The sequence below is a fragment of the Gorilla gorilla genome, chromosome 15 (genome assembly GCF_029281585.2).
Source record: "Gorilla gorilla gorilla isolate KB3781 chromosome 15, NHGRI_mGorGor1-v2.1_pri, whole genome shotgun sequence".
Taxonomy (NCBI): domain Eukaryota; kingdom Metazoa; phylum Chordata; class Mammalia; order Primates; family Hominidae; genus Gorilla; species Gorilla gorilla.
The window spans coordinates 30,190,188-30,215,000 of NC_073239.2; the positions used below are offsets into that span (position 1 = coordinate 30,190,188).

A 24,813-nucleotide genomic window follows, 5' to 3' on the forward strand; every position below is an offset into this window, starting at 1 on the left:
TGAGGATTTACTGATTACTATAGCTGTCCTACCCCTTTTTTATATGATTTGGTAAAAATCTTGGTTTGACTCACTATTGTAGGTTTCCTAGAAGTATTTAGGTTTTAACTTTAGAAGAATCAGGAATTATTTGAGGAGTGGACTATGTAAAACATGGTATGATGTTAGAAACAGTAGTATTTTGTTACTGGAGGGCAGTGAATTAACCAGAAGCCTGGAAATTTCTTATTCTTTTTTTTTTTTTTAACTCTTAATGGCTTTATTGTACACAAATTACAACTTTTGAAATGTCAAATGCAAAAATATGACTTCAAGTAATTTCATCTGCTTTTCCTGACACTGCTGAACCTTTAAAGTTATGCTTTTGCTCATATCTGAGTAATTTTGACAAATATATATTAATATAATATAAAACATAATGTCCATATACAAGTGTATCTTCAATATAAAAACCTATCCCATTTCACCTGTTTAGAAATATTATCTATTGAGGACATAACATAAGCAATGCTATTTTGCTTAGTGAACATATGACACTTAAAAAAATTCTAAACATCTTACACTTTTAAGGTTTTTCTGTTAGACATAAGAACTTTTTTAAAAATCTTAATGAATTGTTCAACATGTGTAGATGGCCTTATACAACATATTATATATATATAGTAAGTGTATATGTTTAGAAGTGAACAATAAATATGATTCCTAATATTTTTGTGTTTATTTTTAACACAGCTGATGATGCTATATTATACTCTTCATCTATATTAAATTTACTCTTTAAGATAAATAATAAAAATATTATGATAATTTGTTAGAATGCTATTAGTTACCTGTTTATTAATATGAGGTTAATGTTTACATTTTCAGACGGGCCTTAAATTTATTAAAAATTAATATTTTAGAAGATAATGTGATATTAAGAACTCAGAACTTCAAATTTAATTGCTTTTAAGTATGGATCCCTAAATTCATGTGGAATCAACTTGTTGGTGATGTTCAACATATTAAGTAGGTGGATAATTTTATGCCAAAGTAAACTTCATTTCACCACTTCTTCAAATCTCCGACTGTATTCATCGATAGGAAAGTGACTCTTTTGGTTTTATTCATTGAACTTCTTGAATTTCTTTTTTTTTTTTACATCTCTTTTCCCCAAGAAAACAAGAGGGAAAGAAATGGAACTACTATTCATGAATATGGTCAGGATACTTTTAGTACTCATGTGAATTTTTATCAGTCACCATCATGATTTCAAGTCATGAATTTATTTTTACATGCTTATGCATGCATGTTTACATGCATTAGTTACTTAATTGATGTTAAAATCCATTAAATTCAAATGAATAGGAGAAAAATTTGTTCATAGGATTTTGTTCTCGTTATATTACATTTTATTTTATTTTGTTTTATTTAAATAATCAGTTTAAGGCTTATAAAGGTTGATTTGCTCCTGAACTGCTTTGTTTCCCAGACATTGCCATCTTCCCCAACTACCACCAAGTCCTCTCCATCTGATCCCATGACCACCTCCAGAGCTAATCAGGTACAGTATCATCCTGTCATCTACACCATACTTTTCACGGGTGATTGCCTGCAAACTGGAGAAAAAGATAATGGTGGGTTAAGGATTTATTCGTTCATTCACATATATGCACCATAGTCAGATTCCAAATAACCTAAGAAAGAAATATCAATTATTTCTAAAATTTTATATGCATTTTTAATTTTAGATAACAAATACTATATTCAGATATTAAACTACTATAATTTTTTATTATTTTTCCTTAAAATTGTGACTACCTAATGGAGCACTGAAGCCTATTTATTGAATTGGTATTTTTAATCTCCCTTATTGTATCTTCCTAGAATTTTTCATATGTAAGTTAAGGATATCATATATGTAAAAAAAAATGTATAAATTGAGCAAAGGTATATCTTTAAAAGTGAATGCAATTTTATTTGCTTTTTATTTGAGACATGCCTTATGATGTAAACAACTTTCAACTATTGATGAAAAGCATTTCTAGCAATCTAAAAGAAACTGAAAATTGGTATTTGTGGTAATTTTAATGTTTAACAACTCAGGAGATGGTGTTTTCTTAGTATTTTAAAAAATTCGAAGCATTTTCATTGCTCTGCTGACAAACTTTGCAAGTAGAATATATTTTATTAGTTTGATTTATGATTGTTTTGGTACTATTTGTAGGTCATTCTTCAACAATGTAGTTATTTTTGACAAATATAAGAAGATTATCTAAAATATTTGTGTAATTCAGAGCCATACTGTACTTTAATTTGACAATGTTGAATAATATATTTATTAAAATTATTAAACACATTTTTATTTTGTGTGAGTTGAGCTTCATTTAGGTGAGAAATGTTATTTTCTTTAATATTTTTGCTTTTTTTAATAACAAAAGGCTTTATGGGGTTATTTAAATATTAAATATAAGCTTATCTGTTTAATATATTTTTCATATAGTTGACTAACAAATTATTAACTTTGAACTATATTTGCTAAATATGTTAAATGTGGCTTTTGCGTATTATCTAATATAAGACTATCAGAACTATTTTGCTGATTTTTTTATCCTAATACTTTTGCAACCTGAAGAAAGATTTAAATATAATAACTGGAAGCAAAACTAACATTTAGGATGATATTTTATACTACAGGTTTGATTTTCATTTTATGCAATAGCGTTCCCTTCAAACAAAAGCATTTTATAATGCAAACATTTTTAGGCCCAATAAAGTGGTTAGTAAAGTACACATCTGCAGTGTTGTAAAACCCAACACTTCTCTTTGAAGGAAATGGTACTACATAAAGTGACAACCAAGCTTGTATTACAAATGCATGAAGTTTAAAAGTATACTTACATTTTTACTCTACATACCTTGTCTTTTACTGAGTTTTAATTATATGGTATAAAAACCTTTTAGGAAAACAACTGATTTTGTGTTTTTAATATTTCTTTTGTACTTTATTGTTCAGTCTTTTCCAAATGTAAACATGACAAACACAACCACAATACAAATAAAACGAATGATTTTTCTCAAGGTAAAAAACCTTGGATCTAGAAAAGAAAACCTCCTTGATAATTTTGCCTTTGAAGCTAAATTTGTATTTTCTTTCATTTATTCTTATATGAACTTGTGAATCTTTATAAAATGGTTTCTTTAAAAGGCAAATTATATATTTTAGTTTACTAATGTTGTATTTTTACCCTCTAGATAAAGTACTACATTTACCCTTGCCAAATCTAAATTTTGCTATTTTGAAATAATAAGTCATTTGTAATTTTATATTCTGTCCACTATACTCTGTTATATTGTTACTTATACTCTGTTTTCTTCTGTTCTTGTACAAAGAAGCATAATATCTCCTGGATATCATGAAGCAAGATATAAGAGAAGAACAAAACAAAATCCGTAATTCATTGAAAGAATTGTAATCATCAATCTTTCATACTATTAATACTTTGTAATTATTTTCTCCCCAACAGTATTTTCCAGTAGATTCTAATCATGTGGTAGGGCAGAAGGAAATGTGTTTTTTGTTGTTCATTTGTTTCTTGTTGATAGTCCTGATTAATTTAGCTTTGCTATACTGACTTATATCTGGAAGTATATAACCAAGATAAGAAAATAGGTTCTGATATGATCATCTTAAGCTAATTGTAATGAAAAGAACTAATGGACTGTCAATATTCAGAAAACCAAAAATAAAAAATACAGAAAACTATTCAAAGAGTAAGTTTGATCTGCATTTCCAATATTTAAAAATACTTTTTATTCTTTTAAAAATGATGACATGTTTCAGTACATACCGAATTTTACTTTATTAACCTTGAGACCCCTTAACACGTTTCCGTAGGTCAGACTGACAGACTCTGACTACAATGTTGTCCTATAATAATTTCCTTCTTAAAACTGAAAGACTATATGAGAAGCCTTATAAAATGATGGCATGGTGGCTCACACCTGTAATTTCAACACTTTGGAAGGCCGAGGCAGGAGAATCACTTGAGGCCAGGAGTTTGAGACCATCCTGGGCAACGTAACATAGCCAAGACCCTGTCTCTAAAAATGTATACATTTTGAAAATTAACTGGGCATGGTGGCACTTGCCTATAATCCTAGCTACCTGGAGGCTGAGGCGGAAGGAGTGCCTGAGGCCAGGAGTTCGAGGCTGCAGTGAGCCATGATCATGCCACTGCTCTCCAGTCTTGTGTGTTACCTTAAGTCTCAGTTTTCCCGTCTGTGAAATTCAAATAATATTGCCTCATAGGATTGACATAAGAAATGAAGAACAGTTACCTCTTCTTAGAACAGTGTCTTGAATGTAATAAACATATAAATGTTAGGTTATGTTTATTTAATTTCTTATCTGTCAAGTGATAATGAAAAAGATTATTCTTTAACGTAGTGAATAATAAAGCAAATGGCTTATTAAAGCTTTTGAGTTTTGCCTTTGGAAAGATTCTAGTATTAGTATTGGCTGTTTTTTCAACTCTAAAATATTTCTGTAATTAAAGCCTGTCTGCTTTAAACTACTTTACAATTATTTTCTAGTAAGAATACTCAGTTACTTGTTGCCTAAAAGTATATAAAATTGCTCTTCTTCCCCTACTGAAGAAGAAACGTTATAAGAACTAACAGTTTTACAACTTGTATTTCTGTGCATGTGTTTCATATTGTAAGGTACAAGTTTGATATTTTTCTACACATGGAGTTTTAAATATGAAGCAGATATAAAGATATAGCAAATAGATCAAATTATTTAAAGCAACATGTTTTAACTTTCAAATAAAACTTAAGCGGAATCAGTAGCATTCAATCAGTTCTAAGTTATTAACACTAAGTTACTCAGTCACTCCATTAAGATTCAACAAAATGGTTTTGTTAATCATTGGTACCAAAAATTAAATTTTGGTTTTAACCTTAGTCCTTGTTAGCTCTCCTGGAATTTTTCTGAAATTTCATGAAAAGAATAAAAGAATGATTTCAGAAATATGTGTTTATAAACATTTGTTTACTGATAAGTTTGAAATTATAAGCATTTATCAAATTGTATAAAACACATGAAAATAGGTAGCTCATATATAGTACCCTTACTATGGTTGCAGAAAAATAAAAATAAAAATAATTGGTCTCACTTTAAATTCATGACCACACGTCACAAATGGATTCTTAATTCTGTCATTCGTAAGCTCATTGACTTTCTTATTCTCTTATTCTCTAGATGACTGTTTCACAAGTTCTCCTCTCTTTTCAATCCTGTATTAGTTTTCTATTGCTGTATAACAAATTACCACAAACTTAGTGGCTTAAGCAACACACATTTATTTTCTTATAATTTCTGTAGGTCAAGAGCCCATGCATGACTTAAGCCAGGCAGGCTGAGCCCTTTGCTTGTGACCTCACAGGGCTGCAATCAGTGTTGGCTGGGCTGCATTCTCACCTATAGGTTTGACTAATATGCGTCCCTGTTCATCCAGGTTGTTGGCAGCGTTCAATTTTTGTGAGGGTTTTTTTTTTTTTTTTTAACCTGTTTGACTGAGGGCCACAACTTATAACTGGCTATTGGCTACAGGCAACTCTCAGATTCTAGAGGCCACCCACAGTTGCCTGCCACACGACCCTCTCCACAGGACCTTCAAAACTTGGCTGTTTGCTTCTTGCAAGGCCAGGAGGAGAATCTCTCCACATTGTGTGCCAGCAAAAATGGAGTCTTATATATTGAACCAAATCACAGGAGTAACATTCTCACCACCTCTACCCTACAACATAATTTAATCATGCTAATGACATTGCATCACTTTTGCCATATTCTTGTAGTGAGAAGTAAGTCATGTGTCCCACTCACACTCAAGGGGAGAAGATTGTACAGGTTGTAAGACCAGTGGGTAGATATCATGGAAGTTTTCAAAGAATTGTCCCTACCACAACCCCCACAATGTTTCTTGCTTCTTATTCTCTCCCAGCTAAACCTTACTTCCTTTCCTACTTCACTGAGAAAATTGAAGCAATCAAAAGTAACTTCCACAAACTCATACCAACACATACTTAATGAAGCAGCATTTATACCCACATAGTCTGCCTTCTCATCAATTACTATAGGTAAATTTTCCCTGCTCTTGTCTAAAACCATTCATTTCAGTTGTCCATTAAACTTCATTCTTCCTTTACTCAAGAACATTCCTGCAGCAGTTCTACCTTCTCTCTCTTCTTTTTCTGTCAAGTTTTTGCTCTCTACAGAATCATTCCCATCAGTGTGCAACTGTTTTTTCTCTCATCTTAGAAAACCAAACAAAAGTTTCTTAATGTCACTTCCCCCACCAGCTAATGCCCTATTTCTTCTACTCCTTTGTAGTAAAACTTACAAAGTATTATCTCTACTCTCTATTTCCCAGTGTCTGTATTCCCTTTCTTAAATCCACTTCAGTCAAATTTTTGCCTCCGCCATTCCACCAAAACTCTTTGCCAAGGACATCAATGATGAGCACTTTGCTAATTCCAGTAGTCTGTTCTTAGTCTACATATTACTTTATCTACCAACAGTATTTGTTAAAATTTATCACTTCCACCTCCTTGGCATACTTTGTTTACTTGGCTTCCAGGATACTATACACGTTTGGTTTTCCTCCTGCATGGTTCCGTTTTACTTCTTCTCAGAATCCTTTGCTATTTTATTCTCTTATTTTTATCTACTTAATGTTGAAGTGCTCCAGGTCTCAATACTTGGGAATTCTTCTGAGTCTTCTTTCTCCATTACCTTGGCTTTTATATGCTGACATCTGTAAAATTTGTGTCTCCACTGTGGGACAAATGTACTGTTATCTTAGTCCATTTTGGTCCATTTTGTGCTGCTGTAACAGAATACCTGTGATGGTAATTTATAAAGAACAGAACATTTTTTCTCACAGCTCTGAAGGCTGGGAAGTCCAAGATCAAGGCACTGGCATCTGATGAGGGCTTTCTTGCTGTGTCTTGAAATCGCAGAAGACAGAAGTGCAAAATGGGGATGAACGCTGTGTTCCTACATGGCAGAAGAGGAGAAGAGAGAAAACTCAACTCCTGAAAGCTCATTTTGTAGTGTTATTAATCAAGTCCTCATGACTTAAACACCTCCCAAAAGGCCCCACCTCCCAAAACTGTTGCATTGAGGATTAAGTTTCCAACACATGAATTTTGGAATGGACAAAAACATTTTAACCATAGCAACCAAGAACTAAAGAAGCTTAATCTTTATTATTCCTCACATGTGCAGAATTATTACCTAATTTTATGTTCATAATTTTAAATTTTGTTTTCCCAAAGATGTCCTCTAAAATTGTATATGCTTCAGGCCCCACATAACTTGTGTTCACCTTTATCTCTGGTCCAGTTCTCACAGTGGAACTCCAGACTATGTCCAGTTCCCCACTCAGGCTTTCCACTTACATACCTAATTGACATCTTAAATGCAGTAAGTCCAAAAACTACCCCTAACCTGTTCCTTTTAAAATAACTCAGTTTTTTATTTCTTTGCTGCCACCTGAAATAGTTTACCATTTCGCTGAGTAAAAGCCAACATGTCCAAAATGGCCTTAGTTAACTTATAAGAAAAGGCCTTTGCCACATAATCTCTTTATTTCCTGCCACTGGCCTCCTCACTCATGTTGGCCCAACCACATTGACATTTGTTGCCCCTTGCAGACATCAGGCATATCCTCACCTCAGTATTTTTCTCTTGCTTTTCTCTGCATGAAATTCTCTTACCATAGAGATCTGCTTGGCTAACATCTTCATCGCTTTCTAGTCTATTCAAAATTCACCTTCTCCATAGGGCTTACCTGACCTCCTTATATGGCAACCTGGCCTCCCCCTTCCCCCGCTGTACTCCTGATTCCCTTTATCTTGCTGTTTTTTAAGCTTTTTTCCATTGCCTCATGAATACTGTATACTTGGCTTATTAACATGTGTATTGTGTATTGTGTTTCTTACTCTCTGAGTAAAGTAAATTGCATGAGGATAGGGTTTTTTTCTGTTTTATTCTCTGATGTATGTGAAGCACTAGCCTGGAGCATAATAGGTCCTCAGTAAATATTTGTTGAATGACTAGCGTTAGTTGAAAGAATAGGCTTACAAGTCTATATGCTCTAAAATTCTTTTTTTTTTACAATATTTGAAATGAAATTTTGCATAGAATTCTCTCTAAAAATATAAACCAACTAGAAAAGAATACTTTTAGTTGAATGAAGAGATTAAGCTAAAAGAACATAGCCTTCTTGGCTTGATGTCTATTTTATGCCTTACAGTATTCAGAGCACAATTTGAAAACCAGCTGGGCACTTGTCTCAAATACGAATATTATCATAATTCTCCAACAAAATATAAAAATTAGGGCCGGGTGCAGTGGCTCACACCTGTAATCCCAGCACTTTGGGAGGCCGAGGCAAGTGGATCACTTGAAGTCAGAAGTTCAAGACCAGCCTGGCCAACATGGTGAAACCTTCTACTAAAAATACAAAAATTAGCTGGGCGTGGTGGTGCACGCCTTTAATCCCAGCTGCTCAGGAGGCTGAGGCAGGAGAATTGCTTGAACCTGGGAGGCGGAGGTTCCAGTGAGCTGAGATCACACCATTGCACTCCAGCCTGGGCAACAGAGCAAGACTCCATCTCAAAAAAAGAAAAATTAATTTGTATTTCTTTCAGCATATGTGTGAGTAGTGTATTGTGTTTGTGTGATATCAAGATAATGTTCATCAGAAATATATAAGAAGGTCCTAGAAATATTGTGACATCCATTTTTTAATGAACTTATTTATTTTGTCATGTCTATTAGATTTTATGTGTTTTGCTTATCACTAGGATGAGAGTTATGAAATTGCTGATATTTGATTGTAATTTCCTGTGGCTCAACCTAGTATGTATCATATACATATCAAAATTGCAAACATTCTTAGGAATAAATTGAACCAAAAACACTGAATTCATATTAAGTAATAATACAATTTTTATATAAAGGCATGAAACACTCCCTTAATGGATAGACTTACTATAATTTTCGTGGGGAAGATTTAATATAGGAATATCAATCCTTTTTAAATTAAAATATAAATATATTACAATTTTCATCATATTCCCATTTTTCTGGTTTCTGAGAGAGATAAAATGATTTTAATATTCATATAGAAACAAATCCCTGATAATTACCATCAGTCAGCTAATAAAGGAAATATCAAGAAACTAGTAATATTGAGATCAACCAGCATTAAAATTTACTATAAATGTGTCACAATAAAAGTGGCGTACAAATAGATGCAATTGGTAAATGAAGTAAGTAGATACTTCTGAAATAGATCCAAGTAAGGTCATGCGTCACGGATATGTTCTGAGAAAAGTATCCTAAGCAATATTGCTGTGTGAACATCATAGAGTGTATTTACGTGAACCTAGATGGTATAGCCCATTACAATACACAACCTGTTGCTCCTAGGCTACAAACCTATACAGCATGTTACTGTACTGAATACTGCAGGCAATTGTAACAGTGGTATTTGTATATCTAAAGATATCTAAACAGAAAAGGTAATGCTTTGGCTGCTACATCACTAGGCAGTAGAAACTTTGCAGCTCCATTATAATCTCATGGGACCACCATATATGTGGCCTGTCATTGATGAAAATGTCACAATGCAACACATGACTATATATGGGAACTTAATGTATGATAAAGAAAAAGTGTGATCTAGGGATTTGGAGAACTGTGGTCTTGAGCCATAATACCTGGCTTCCAATCAAATCTTTGTTACATCCGAATTTTATAATGTGTGAGGCCACATTTTTTTATTTTGCCATGCGTGTTTTCTCATTGTAAAATGTGACTACCTACCTCGCAGAGTTGTCATGACTTTTAAATGAACGAATACATGAGAAGTATTTAGAACACTGCATGGTCCAGAGTAATATATAAGTGTAATTTTAATTCATTATTAAACGGGATGTTTTATTTTATGAACGGTGCTGGTATATTGACTGTCCACCTGAAAGAAAATAAATTTCCACCTCAGACGATATGCAGAAATAAATCCCAATGCATTCAGGATTGAAACTGTAAGACTATTTGAAATTATGGTGTACGAAATCAAGGATGACTTAAGCAAGGAGGAAATCCAAAACATAAAAAGTTACCAGATTTGAGTATATAAACATTTATTATTTTTGGCATAGCAGAATATGCCATTAATAAGCAAAAGAAAACAGTACATTTGGAAAAAATATGTTGAACACATGACAGTTAATTAGTATCTCGGCTATACAAAGAACTCCTAGGTTCATATGAAAACCCAATATAAAAATGAAAAGACAATTTACAGAGGAGGGAATGGGAATGTCCAATACAGATATAAAAACATGTTTAACTCACCAGTCATCAGGGAAATTGGAATCAACATCACACAGTTGCACTACTTTATATCAGATAGACAAAACTTTATGTTTGTGTATAATACACATATCAGAAATTCAAGACGTGTGTGTGTTTATAAATCTAAAGTGCTGGCAAAGATACAAGAAATAAACATGCTCATACAATGTTGATACAAGAAATGCTACATTACAGCTTTTGAGATCTATCCTGTAAAACTTACTGCACCAATACTTAGAAACAAATAAAAGAACGTATGTATGATAAAAGTTGGAAAGCAATTTCACCCTTAATCACAGGAGAGTGATTAAATAAATTCTGATATTGCAGAATAGTATGTGGTGAAGCTATTTAAAATGCTGAGTTAGATCTGCATAAACTAGCCTAGAATAGTGTCATACAATATGAAGAAAATTAAGTTGCTAAGAAACATTTGGCCCTATCTTTAATAGTCAAAAAACTTTGTTCATGTATTATTAGAGTGATGACAAGGAATATGAAAATCACTACATTTCCCTTCTTATATCTCTACTTTGTTTTTAAAATGTAACAGAGGATACAAAAGATAATGGAAAACAAATCCTTATTTCAGTTGTGGTATATGCAATGTTTTAAGGGAGAGAAGGTAATTTCCCAAGTGGAAAATTGGTTGTCTTTGACATTACATATGCATTAAAGATACTTGGCGTCTTGATTTCCTACTTTTTTGATGCTTTATTGAGGTCAAGAATACTCACTGGGGAGAGGCTTCAGGCCTAGAGGAAGCACTTACTGACTGGCAAAGGGAGTGCCAATTGCTTCATATTTTAAAGTTATGCCAAATTAAATGATTGTGTAACGTATGTAATATTTTTATTTATCCTTTTGAGTTAAAACATGAAAAATACTCAACTCTAGCTTTATATCAAAATTACCTATGTAGATTCTTAATTAATAGACCTATTATGAGATTTTGCATCTATATTTGAACAGTCGGATAAAATATTTCATGACGCCTCTTGAAGTGTTTGGGAAACTATCACATGATAAGAGCACATTAGTTTATAATAAATTGATAATTGTGTACTATATGACACTGTCTCTTTTTTTTCAAGTGTTAATTCATTGAGACTTTACCATGAAACAATATACATACTTTGTGATTTGAAAAATACTAAATTTGTACAAAAGTTGAAGGGTAGGTATTAGTTTCAGCATTGAGAATAGTTGGTGTTTACTAATTAATACAACTTAAATCAATGAAGGGTTATTATACAAAGGATGATTATCCTTTTAGATATAATTAGTGAATGTGAAGGCCTGGGACATTATTGTATACTACTGTAGACTATAAACACTATACGCTTAGGGCACACTGAATTTACAAAAAAAAATCTTTTTGTCAATAATAAATTAACCTTAGCTTAATACTTTTGACTATTATTAAATACAGTTAGAGGTTCTCTTAGAGATTTTTATGTGCAGATTACATTAGGAGTTTTGTGGGATGTTTTTGTTTTTGTTTTTTGAGACAGAGTTTCACTCTTGTTGCCCAGGCTGGAGTGCAATTGTGTGATCTCGGCTCACCTCAACCTCCCGCTCCCAGGTTCAAGAGATTCTCCTGCCTCAGCCTCCCGAGTAGCTGGGATGACAGGCATGAGCCACCATGCATGCCTGGCAAATTTTTTTTTTTTTTTTTTTTTTTTTTTAGTAAAGATGGGGTTTCTCCATGTTGGTCAGGCTGGTCTTGAACTCTCAATCTCAGGTGATCTGCCCGCCTCAGCCTCCCAAAGTGCTCGGATTACAGGCATGAGCCACCAAGCCCAGCCTACATTAGGAGTTTTTAAGGTCGTTTAGCAATATTCTTGCCAAAAATTATGGATATGATTAAATAAGTGCTTCCTGCCCATACTCATTCCATTGCAGGCTTCTGAGTTTGCTAGTGTGCTGTAGTGCAGGTAGTCTATTATCCACACCAGTGATGGGAATCGGATCTCCCTTAGGGCAAGTTAAATAGTATGTGGTGAAGCTATTTAAAATACCACTGAAAGCAGCACACCAGTAATGTTTTCAGGTTAGTATTTTAACACAATATTTGGTAAATATCAGGTTATGTGACCTCCCAAAATCCCTTTTAAATGTGTGATTTTATATGAAGACGTTTTTAAGTTTATGAAACGCCTAAGACTTTAAGATTGAAGAAAGTGGTACACATCAGGGGAAAGAGTTAATGAAATAGTCGCTCTGTAACATTCCTTTTTTTATATCCCATATATGGCTCAGGCATTGGTAAAATGCATAGAATACTGTGTCTAGTATTGGCTCATACTAGGTAGATTTGCAAGATTCTCTGGACCACTTGGTAGGCAAAGGTGGTTTCTCTGTTTCATCAAAGTTTTCCCTGCAGCCATAGCTGCAGTAATTCTTGCACACAACATGTTCTCAAGACAGAACATTATGCATGCCTTTATATAACCAAACCACTTAATGTCTCCTTATTCCACAATGTGTAGTTTATCTTCTTGCTTTGTGTGTGTGTGTATACAGTTCAATAGAATTTTTCATTTTTCAAGCAAAGCCATATAAAATTGAAAATATCTAAAATAGTAAAATTGGATAGTTATCAAGTTTATTTTAAACATTTTAATTTTTTTAAAGAATGCTTAGATACATGAATGTCTTCACATTATTCTCTCAGATAAAAGTAATTTTGCAAAACTGGGGAGTTTGATACCTTCTCGCTTTGGAATAAAAAAAAGTGTTTTTCCTTGTTTTGACCTCAGAAATTTATAATTGCCCTTTCTGGTTATTAGTTTTTCTAATTTTTTATCATTGAATTTTTCCGGAGACAATAAATTGATCATTTTTGTTTATTCTGAACCTAATGCCATATAATTCATTTTATTGGTGTTTGGTTTAGCTCATATTTCTTATTCAATTACTCTTTAAAAATATTTTTGAAAAAGAAAACGTTCCTTTTTATTACTTGGCTTCAAATTGCTTTTAGCCAAGTAACAGAAGTTTAAAAATTAGTATATTTTATATATGATTTATGAAATATTATAAATGAACTATTTCACCCATATATATGAAAAGAATATAGTTTTGTGACTAATAGTACAGTTTGTTAAATTGCAGATGTGTTTCAGTAATCTTTTAAATGTTAATGTTTATATGGTTATTTATGTCAAGTATTAATGAAATACTAATGTATAACATTTTCATTTTCTTAATGACAGTCATTTGGGATAGTAAATAATCAACCTCCCATTACTAGTAAGATACTGAAATATCTTTATTTTATTTTTTAAAATGGATGTAGCTGGAGGCCAAATTAATGCAGAAAGAGAAAGCCAAATACTGCTTGTTCTCCCTAATGAGAGGGAACTTATTATTTAAAATAAGTACTGCCTTTAGGAAAACTGTTGGTGAAATTAAAATAATAAGAAATATATAATTCACCTAATCAGTAAATATAAAATACCCATAAGCAACTACAATTTAATAAATCATTTCAAAAATATGGCACATCAGACTTTTAACTAATAATATTTAATTTTAATGGTAAAAATGACAATCAAAAATGTATAAAGGTACAATAAAAATCCAGATTGTGAAAGTGTTCCTTATAACTTAATTCCCTAGTTACATAAGTTTAAATGGAGATGGATTTTCAAACATAGTTGAGACATTTACTTCCAATGTTATTTAGTTTGGTTATGTCATAGAGTATTAATCCATAAACAACTCAAAATTTTAAAAAGTTCTTTATTCCTAGATTAACTTTATTTTCTTACATGAAGTGTTTTTTATAAATGGGCATTCAGGTTAAATGCATGATTTTCATTTAAAACTATGATTTTGAATTTTCCTACTTAAAAATTTTAAAATATTTTCTAAATGTTCTTTTCTGTCATTTATCAACTCACTATTTACAGTCATGCATATTTTACAGTCATTTGCTTGATGGGAATATATTCAGAAAAATGCAGCATTAGATGTTTTTGTCATTGTGCTTACATCATGGAATGTACTTACACAAACCTGGAAGGTATAGCCTAATACACACCTAGGCTCTTGGTGTAACCTATTGCTTCTAAGTTACAAATCTGTACAGCATGTTACCTTACTAAATACTGTAGGCAGTTGTAACACAATGTTAACTATTTGTATATCTAAATGTTATCAAAACAAAAAGCACATTAAAAGTATTAAAAATACAGAATAAAAGATAAAAAATGACACTCCTGTATATATGATACATGTATAACATGTAATATAATATCATATACTCCTATATAGGGAACTAACCATGAATAGAATTCACAGGGCTAGAAATTGCTCTGGGTGAGTCAGTGATTCAGTAGTGAGTGAATGTGAAGGTCTGGGACATTACTGTACACTACTGTAGACTTTATCAACACTGTACACTTAGGGCACATTAATTGTATAAAAATAAACTTTCTTTCTTTAATAATTAGCCTTAGGTTAGTATAACTTTTTGCTTCATATATTTTTTAATGTTTTTACTTTTTGGCTCTTTTGACTTTTAAACACTTAGCTTAAAACACTAACATGTTGTCCAAAAATATGTTCTTTTTCCTTATTCTGTACACTGTTTTCTTAATTTTGTTTCCTTTCAGCATTTATTTTAGATTTGGGGGTATGTGTACAGGTTTTTTGCATGGGTAATTTGCATGTCTTGAGGTTTGGTGTATGAATGATCCCAAATAGTGAGCATAGTGCCCGATAGGTAGTTTTTCAACCCATTCCCCCTCCCAACCTCTCCCCTCTGGGAGTCCCAGTGTCTATTGTTGCCATCTTTATGTCCATGTTTACTCAGTGTTTAGTTCCCTCTCATAAGGGAGAACAAGCAGTATTTGGCTTTCTGTTTCTGCATTAATTTGGCCTCCAGCTACATCCATGTTGCTGCAATGGACATAATTTTCTTCCTTTTTACAACTGTATAGTATTCCATAGTGTATATATACCACATTTTACTTATCCAGTCCACCATTGATGGGCATATAGGTTGATCCCAAGTCTTTGCTATTTTGAATAGTGTTGTGATGAACATACTAGTACATGCGTCTTTTTTGTAAAGTGATTTATTTTCCTTTGTATATATATATATACCCAGTGGTGAGATTGCTGGGTCAAATAGTAGCTCTGTTTTAAGTTCTTAGAGAAATCTCCACACTGCTTTCCACAGTGGCTGAACTAATTTACATTCCCACCAGTAATATATAAATGTTCCCTTTTCTCTGCAACCTCTCCAATATCTGTTATTTTCTGGCTTTTTAATAACCATTCTGACTGGTGTCAGATGATATCTCATTGTGGATTTGATTTGCATTTCTCTAACGATTAGTGATGTTGAACATTTTTTCATATGTATGTTGGCCACATGTATGTCTTCTTTTGAGGCATGTCTGTTCATATCCTTTGCCCATTTTTAATGGGGTTGTTTGTTGCTTTTTTTCTATTTAGTTTCTTTTCATTTTGTTTTAATTTTAAAACTTTTTAATTAAAAACTAAGACACAAAAACTAAGACACACAGCCTACTCCTATACAGGGATGGTATCATCAGTGCCACTGTCTTCCCTGTCCACATCTTGTCCTACTGAAAGATCCCTGGGGGCACTAATACACATGGAGCTATCCTCTCCTGTGATTACAATGTGTTCTTCTGGATTACTTCCTGAAGGACCTGCCTGAGGCTGTGTTATCGTTAACCTTTCTTTTTTAATAAGTAAATGGAATACAGTCTAGAATAATGATAAGAAGTATAGTGTAGTAAATATATAAGCCAGTAACAGTCATTTATCATCATTATCAGGTTTTATGTACTGTACGCAATTGTATGTGCAATACTTTGTGTACAACTAGCAGAGCAGTAGGTTTGTTTACACCAGCATCACCACAAACATATGAGAAATGCCTTGTGATAGGACATTAACAAGGGTTACAATGTCGCTAGGTGACAGAAATTTTTCAGCTCCATTATAATCCTATAAGATCACCATTGAATACATGGTCTGTGGTTGAACCAAACTTTTTATTTGGTGCATGACTGTATATACATTTAAATATTTTGTTATTTTTGTTATACCACTGGATTGTAAAACCTATGAAAACAGAGATCTTATCCTTTTTATTTACCCCTACATCCCCAACATTTGGAATTATACCTGGCACACAGTAGCCACTCAATAAATAATTGTGCAATAAATTCCAGAAATGTGCCAAAATTATTTTTTAATTGTTCTACTTTTGGAGGATTCATTTATTCTGGAGCCTAATTTTGGACAATTGTTCCATTTCCTTTTGTTACACTGCTTTTAAAAAATAAGACAAAGTGTATATGGTGAGAGAAAAAAGCTCATCTGAAATGCAATCTCTATTGCTCCCTTTCTGTTTTACCTGAATATAATTATATACTTTTACATTATTTAACCCAAACTACATATATGTGTGTGTGTGTGTGTGTGTGTATTTGTGTGTGTGTGTGTGTATATATACATTCAACTTTGCATTGCTATTTTCTACATCATTTTATAATTTCATATAGTGTAGTGCCTGCATACTGTCCTTTGTATATGACATTTAGTGTTTTGACTTATAAACACTTACCTTAAAACACTAATACATTATGCAGTGTACTAGTGTTCATTGTACAGTGTACTAATACATTGTACAATGTCCTCTGTTTTGGAAATTTCCCCAGAAGAATTGCAGAAGGACAGAAACAAAGTGAAAGATGATACCCATTTCATAATTTGATGAATACTACAATATGATTTGCAAAAGACAATATATACTGACACCAACGTTTTAAAAAAGAAAAAGATAATAGTTTACCCCCTCCCTGATTTATATTTGGTTTATTTTTTACTTGATGATCAATTTTGCTGCTCTACCTTGAATATCTTTCATCATTTTAGAAATTAAGTATTTTCATACTTAATTCTTTAATTTTCATTAACAAGTTGCTTCACTTTTACTTCCCCCTAAATAATTTCATCTCTTCCTGTGACTTTAAATACAATTTATATGTTAACTCCCACGTTTCCCCTGGCCTCCAGACCCATAATCAGCCACTTATTTGGCATCTTCACTTGGATGACTGATAGGCATTTTAAGCTTAAAATGGATAAAATAGAAATTCTTCCATCTTCATCTTTCACCCCTTTTCCACCATCTACTTCAATGAACACAGCCCTATTTTTATCTTCATAGGTATTTTTTACTTTTTAATTTTAATGTTTAATTTACAACATTAAATTGAAAACATTAGTTTTCATTTCAAATATTCAAATATGTTGAATACATTTTTTGCTAATCAAAATTAAGAACTCTGAACATATGTCTTACTATATGTGCCCTGAAAGAGCTGGGCTAAAAATAGTTGATTTAAAATAATAATGATTTCAAAAAGCTTTTTGTTAACTTGACACATGGATGATGAAGGCTTATAAGCCTTTCATCAGTATAACCTCAATTTAGTAAAATCTGGTTTAGCAAGCATTAAGAAGACAATACCCCAAATTATTTTCATTTTTAAATAATGGGCTTTCCTGCAATAGTTTATTATTATATGACCTTCATAGTTTTTTCATAGTTATTTAACTTCTAGTAGTTTTCTTTTTTGAAGTAATTATGTCTAGAGTGCTCATCATCTCAACAGGAATAGTTTGAAGTGCTTCTCTTCTGTTCCTCCTTCACCTAGAAAGCATAGATTTTTTTTTTCTATTTTTCTTATTCCTAAGTTATATCCCTCCCTGGGATATAGTGTTGTATATCTTTAAATTTTGAATAATGTTTCAGGAGCAAAGTGAAATAATGTGTTAAATGGAAAAATAAGTAAGTTAAATTTTGTCTTTAGAAAATTGTCTGGGTAATTCAGTGGGGAGTTGAAGGAGGGGTTCATTGAAGAATTTTGAACAGAATTTTCTCATAATGCGAAAATAAAGACTCCTTATCCTCAGTCTCACTAAGTTGCCTGATTTTATAGATGATGAAACTAAAGTCATTTGAGAAAGGTCACATAGCAGAGCCAGGGTAAGACCACATATCTATTAATGGCCACTTCTATATTTGTATTATACTACACTATGCTTTAGATAGGATAAAGTAGTAAGACTGGAGAACAGCACATAATAGAACATATAGATGTAGGGAGCAGGAGAAGTCACAGATAGCTCCTAGGTTTAAAATCTGAGTGAGCAATGGGTGAAAGGTAAAAATACATGAGACAAGGTGGCATGGTATTTTACGAGAGATATTAGACAATGCTATGAAAACTGTTCTGCCTTGGATTTGGTTATCAAAAGTAGATTAAACAAACTAGTGGAAGTTGGAAGAACTGCTTTTTAAATTCTTTTGGATACTTCTATTCATGTAAATCTGTTGTACATATTTTATCAAATCAGTCATTCACACAGGCAGATATTTATTTATTTGAAGTCTATAATCAAAAGAAAGGATACCATTTTTCAGTTTGCTTTGTTCAACAATTCAATGTAGATTCCCCAAAATGGCACATGTATCTCCATTGGATACTACTAAGTGGAGCCTCAGTATCCTAAATTGTAATACATTGGGAAAATAAAAGGCATTTATCTGGTTAGATTATATAGTGTATATCATGGTAAAAAGTAAATTAATCTACGTGTCTTTCCTTACCAGAACTATGATATCTTGACTATTAAGTTTAAGAGATAAAATGAAATGTCAGTATTTTGATAGGCAAATAATGCATGATATAAAAAGAATGTAAAAATATTTTCAAAGATACTTTTTGGTCAGTTACAAATTATAGAAGCCCTCAAAATTATAGAAATTATAATTCAATTCAAATTTCTTCAAGCAAAAAAGGGAGTTGTATTTCCTCTGTGCTGGCTTTAGACAGGGTTAGATTCAGATGCCAAAAAATGCAGTCTCATTTTTATCTGAGTTAACTTCATTTTCAGTCAGGTTCTTTCTCTTCTCGTAATAGTAGTAAGATAGCCACTAGCAATGCCAGGCTGGTGTTCTACTAGATTAGGAACACAAATATCTCTTTATCGACAAGTTTACCAACTTCTCATGCTCTTGTTTGGCCATCCTGCGTCATGTGCTCAAACCCAAACCAGTAAAGGTTATGGGTGTGAGTATAGCAATAGGTCAGACCTGGGTCATGTTTTTACTTCTAAAGCAAGCTTGTGCAACCTGTGCCCCAGGATGGCTTTGAATGTGGCCCAACACAAATTCGTAAACTTTCTTAAAACTTTTCTGTTTTTTTTTCTTTTCATTTTTAGAAGTTCTTCAGCTATCATTAGTGTATTTTATGTGTAGCTTGAGACAATTCTTACAGTGTGGCCAAGGGAAGCCAAAAAATTGGACACCCCTGTTCTAGAGATATTGAAAGATTGTCAGCCTTATCTGAGGCACATACACTAAGAATGAGAAAGGATGTTTTCCAGAGGAAAACAGGGGCTCTGTTGCCAGAAGAAGGATTGGATACCAACTGAATGACTGAGTAAAATAACAAGTATCCACTGTTGATAGGAATTGCTTTGTAAGTGTAATGTCATATGTGTGTAGTAAATATGGCAGCCCTAAATAAAATAATTCATACTATTAATTGGGAGCTCTCAAATTATAATGGAAGTTGTTTTGCATTTACTTCAACATATGGTTTTATTAAATAGTTTATGATTTTTCTGCCATGATAATGAAGAAATATGATGCCTATAGGTAGTCTCATTCCTTTATAGCCATAAAACCATCATGAGTTGGAGTTCTTATTTGTTGAAAGAGTAAATATATCTTAATGTCTGTTTTTTTTTTTTTTTTTTTTTTTTGAGATGGAGTCTTGCTTTGTCGCCCAGGCTGGAGTGCAGTGGCGCGATCTCGGCTCACTGCAAGTTCCACCTCCCGGGTTCACGCCATTCTCCTGCCTCAGCCTCCCGAGTAGCTGGGACTACAGGCGCCCACTACCACGCCCGGCTAATTTTTTTTTGTATTTTTAGTAGAGACGGGGTTTCACCGTGTTAGCCAGGATGGTCTCGATCTCCTGACCTCGTGATCCGCCCGCCTCGGCCTCCCAAAGTGCTGGGATTACAGGCGTGAGCCACCGCGCCCGGCCTTAATGTCTGTTTTTAATTAGAAACATATCAATATTAAAATCAGTTTATGTGGTATTTTTAAAACTCATAGGATTGTTATAGAAGTTATTTTGTGATTGCAAATAGAGAAATTGTAAATTTATTACTGTTTTCTGAATAACAGTTGATGCTAGCATAATTAGTATAATTATATTGTTAATCTTATCTTTTTTTTGGATAAATAAGTTGTGAGTCTAGAATAAGGAAGGTTTAAGTAAAGATTCTTTTAATTTAAAAGCAGTAGTATTAAGCTGGGTACAGTGGCTCACACCTATAATCCCAGCTACTCAGGAGGCTGAACCAGGTGGATCGCTTCAGCCCAGGAGTTCGAGGTTGCAGTGATCTATGATTGTGTCACTGTACTCCAGCCTGGGTGGCAAAGGGAGACCCCCCTCTCTAAAAATACATACATACATACATACATACATACATACATACATAAATTATTGAAGCAGTTCATCACTGCTAAAATGGGTTTAGATTTGAAACAGGAACTGTCCAACACCGAAATAATAGTGACCAAATTTATGGAAATACTTGGTTGTGAAAAAAGAGTGTAAAGACCATTAGGGAAATATCTTCATCTCTCAAGGATTTTCTTACCTATTCTTTCTTTTTCCAGTTAAACTTTGTGTCTCCTTTATAGCCTTATATACTTCTGTGCAGCACCCTTAAGACTCCTGCACTGATACACACTCATTTTCTACAACTATAACCTCTTTAAAGGCAGGAACAATGTCATATATATCCTTTATCTCCAGCTTTCAATACAGGGCTTGGGCCATTCAGTAAGCATTTATAAATGATTAGGTAGATGCTAGCAAATATAATCATAACTCTGAAGGGAAATCCGATTTGTAACTGTCAAGAACATATCTGATTTAGTTTTATACATGTTATACCAAATAATTGGTATGCCGTTGAAGATCATTTCTTTTCTCCCAATTCTTTAGAAATAAGAATATGTGTATTTTTCTCAGCCAGAGCATTAGCAGACTTCACCAGTGAAAATGAATCCATGTATACAGTTAGAATTTGCTATTTGTCGTTTCAGTTGGAATTTAAATACTATCAATATACAGACATTTGCTTTGGTAAATGCCTTTATCTAAGAAGTAAGAGAAAATAATCTATGTTACATAATTCTCTTTGCTTCTCCTCTGTTTTTTCCCACCTGTATTCAGTTGTCCACCATCTCAAAGCTTCCATGTTTTTCTCTCTCACTTTTCCTTAACTCTGGCCCGACACTTAAAATGTAAATATAAAACTACTGTCCTTGTAATATTATTTAACTGAATTTCAGTTTTTTGTCTCAACTTCTTTTCAGAGAGTCTGTTTCTTCTCTCTGCCCATATTAGATTAGTACTGTGTGCAAATAGGTATGGATATATTTTTTAATTATTCAGAGAAAAAAGACAGTGTAAGGCAAAGAGGATTCTCATGTTCTTTTGTCAGAAATAAAAATTGGGTGATAAATGCCTTGTGTAAGCTAGTAAGTATTTACTTTTATTAAATTTTGAAAACTTTTTATATTTATGTTTCCATTAATTTTCTAAATTTGGTAGTCTTATACAGAATAGCCTATTGTCTAAAGTTAGAAAATGCTATATATTATAATTACTAAGATGCAAACATTAAGTCTGGTCTTAAGTCATAACACATCTTTAGTTTTTTAATCTTGCCAACAAAACTTGGGGCCACATCAATATTTGATTAAACATTGATTGTGGTTGACAGATTTGTTATTTAAGATTCTTTGAAATGGTTAAACACTAAAATTCAGAATATAAGTATTAACTACATAAAAGCACCTTTAATATAAAGATAGACATTGTCATATAATTCTTCAATTTTCAAAAATATGGATATTTTTGGAAGATGTTTACTATCATTAAAAGTTAACACTATTTCAAATTATATATTATTTCAAAGTTTTTGAGTATTGGCCGGGCGTGGTTGTAATCCCAGCATTTTGGGTGGCCGAGGCGGGCGGATCACCTGAGGTCAGGAGTTTGAGACCAGCCTGGACAACATATGGTGAAACCCCGTCTCTACTAAAAGAATACAAAAATTATCTGGGCATGGTGGCGCATGCCTTGTAGTCCCAGCTACTTGGGAAACTGAGGCAGGAGAATCGCTTGAACCCGGGAGGCAGAGGTTGCAGTGAGCCGAGATTGCACCACTGCACTCCAGCCTGGGCAACAGAGCAAGACTCCGTCTCCCAAAAATAAATAAATAGATAAATAAAAATAAAATTTTGAATATTGAAAAGAAGGAAAAATATATTTTTTTGTTGTTAAAAAAGACAAGCTAATGTTCAATAATGTATGCAATGCCCACATGTGCAAGTTGTTTTAGATAATAGTTTTAGAGTTAAAAGGAAAAAAACTGTGAAAAAACATATATAATGTGAGACTGATGTGCCATGTAGTAGAAATTAATATCTTCACACATTTCATAGAGTGAATGTTATAAAATAATAAAATTTCATTACCCTTTATTATCTGCCTATAATTAACCTTTTCTGTACTTTTCTTGTGGTTATGCAGGAAACCATTACATTGAACAAAACAAAAATGATTACTTATAATTTAAAATAACATAGGACTAGCTCTTTTAAAAGTCTTGGCCGATTAATACATTTTTCTTCATTAAAAATATGTTAAAGCACTGCAGTTTGCCAGTACGTGATGTTTTCGATAGTGTTACAAAAAGGTTATCATTTTGAAAAGAATTGCTTATCCATAAAAATACAATCATATTTAACATTCAGATACTTAAATCCTTAAAAGTGCATTTTCTCAGTATTTCATGTGTATGGGATAAAAATAAAGATGATTGCAATTCATCTTTATAATTGGTATAGTATATAATCATAGTTTAACTTTCTAATTGTAACACATTAATTTTTCAGACAAATAATTTTGTACAAAAAGAAGTCTGTGAGCAAAACTAACAAATGTTATAAAAACACTTCTCGGTCTATTTCTTGAAACTGAATCCACTTAATCAGGGAATATGAAGTTTATGTTTAACATTCCCAAGAAAACTTAGACTATTTCTCAAACTTTCTAAGTTCTTGAAAACTTAGACTATTTTCCATAAAATGAAATGATTATATTAATAAATTGTAATGAAACAAAATTAAATTTCTTTTAGTACTGTAAATTGTGTGCATGGAAATAAAATGAGGTGTGTGTGTGTGTGTGTGTGTGTGTATTATATGTGTAAATATATTTATGAGGTGACTTGGTTTAGAATTTGCATTTATACTTTCTCTGCTTGCTACCTTCCAGAACAAAATTGCCTGAAATGCATGGCTGTATTTCTTTAAAATATTCTTATCCAAATTTGTGTTTGAAAGATAGCATTAGAGATGCTTGCTAAAAATTAGCTAATGAAATCCCTCATAGAATACCTCAAACAACTAAATGTCCTGCTCAAATTTTAGCACATTTTTTTAGCCTGCCCATTTTAATGTCTGGAACAAGGAAAGCAATTACTTCAGTGCTTTGTCAGTAACACAACAATCACAAGTTTTGACCTACCCAGTGAGACATAAAACATTGTCATATGTGTCATTATGCTTCCATAATACAATTTTAAATGTTACTATTTACATTTTAATTTTAGGGATGATAGAAAATGTCATATTGATTTGATATTTCTCATAATTTTTATTGTGATTAAATAAGTCAAAATATGCTGATTTTTGTGGCTGGATGTTTCAATACAAATAAAGATGTCTATATGTGGTCATATTGGATTGAATATTCATGTCACTGCAGTAATTTTTCAGTATCCTCTGAAAATATGGTAGTACCATTTGGTAAGATGGTAGTAAGCCCTAATTTTAAAAATGTAGCAATGATAGCCAAAAAAGCGAATAATTAGACTAATTATTTTACAAATATAGATAGTGCAGCTAGGTAATATAATTCTTAAATAGGGTTAATCTACCCCAAGCCATTGAAAAATTAAAAATTATTAATTATTTAGAAATAACTCACTTATGAAGTTATATTTCATATGTCAGTTTAAATGAAAATGCTAATAATTTTACTGACCTTTATCTCTGAAAACAGTCATGAAACAAGTAAGCTATCTTTAATAACAAAAAAATTACTGGGTGATAAGGAACATGAAATTAATGTTTTGAAGGGACTCAGGCTTGAACTTTCCCACTGTTATCTTTATTAACTTTGCTTTTTAATTCTGCATTCTTTGTTTTTTAAATGTTTTAGAACAAAGCATTTTCTTAAAGTTACAAT

The 24,813-nt window shown here is 32.5% G+C and overlaps 1 protein-coding gene across 4 annotated transcripts in view; it reads left to right on the plus strand.

Moving 5' to 3' along the window:
- The window catches only part of NOVA1 (NOVA alternative splicing regulator 1), a 152,910-nt gene that overhangs the window by 124,643 nt on the left and 3,454 nt on the right, over positions 1-24,813 (plus strand). For 2 of the 4 annotated variants that reach the window (XM_004055039.5, XM_055362267.2), the window contains one exon: positions 1,472-1,543. The exons of 1 other annotated variant lie outside the window; for it this stretch is intronic. In XM_004055039.5, coding sequence (XP_004055087.1) covers positions 1,472-1,543 — 72 coding nt within the window. Of the gene's footprint in view, positions 1-1,471; positions 1,544-3,372; positions 5,015-24,813 lie in introns of those variants that run through there. One more of the 4 variants, XM_004055041.5, reaches the window with a different exon arrangement.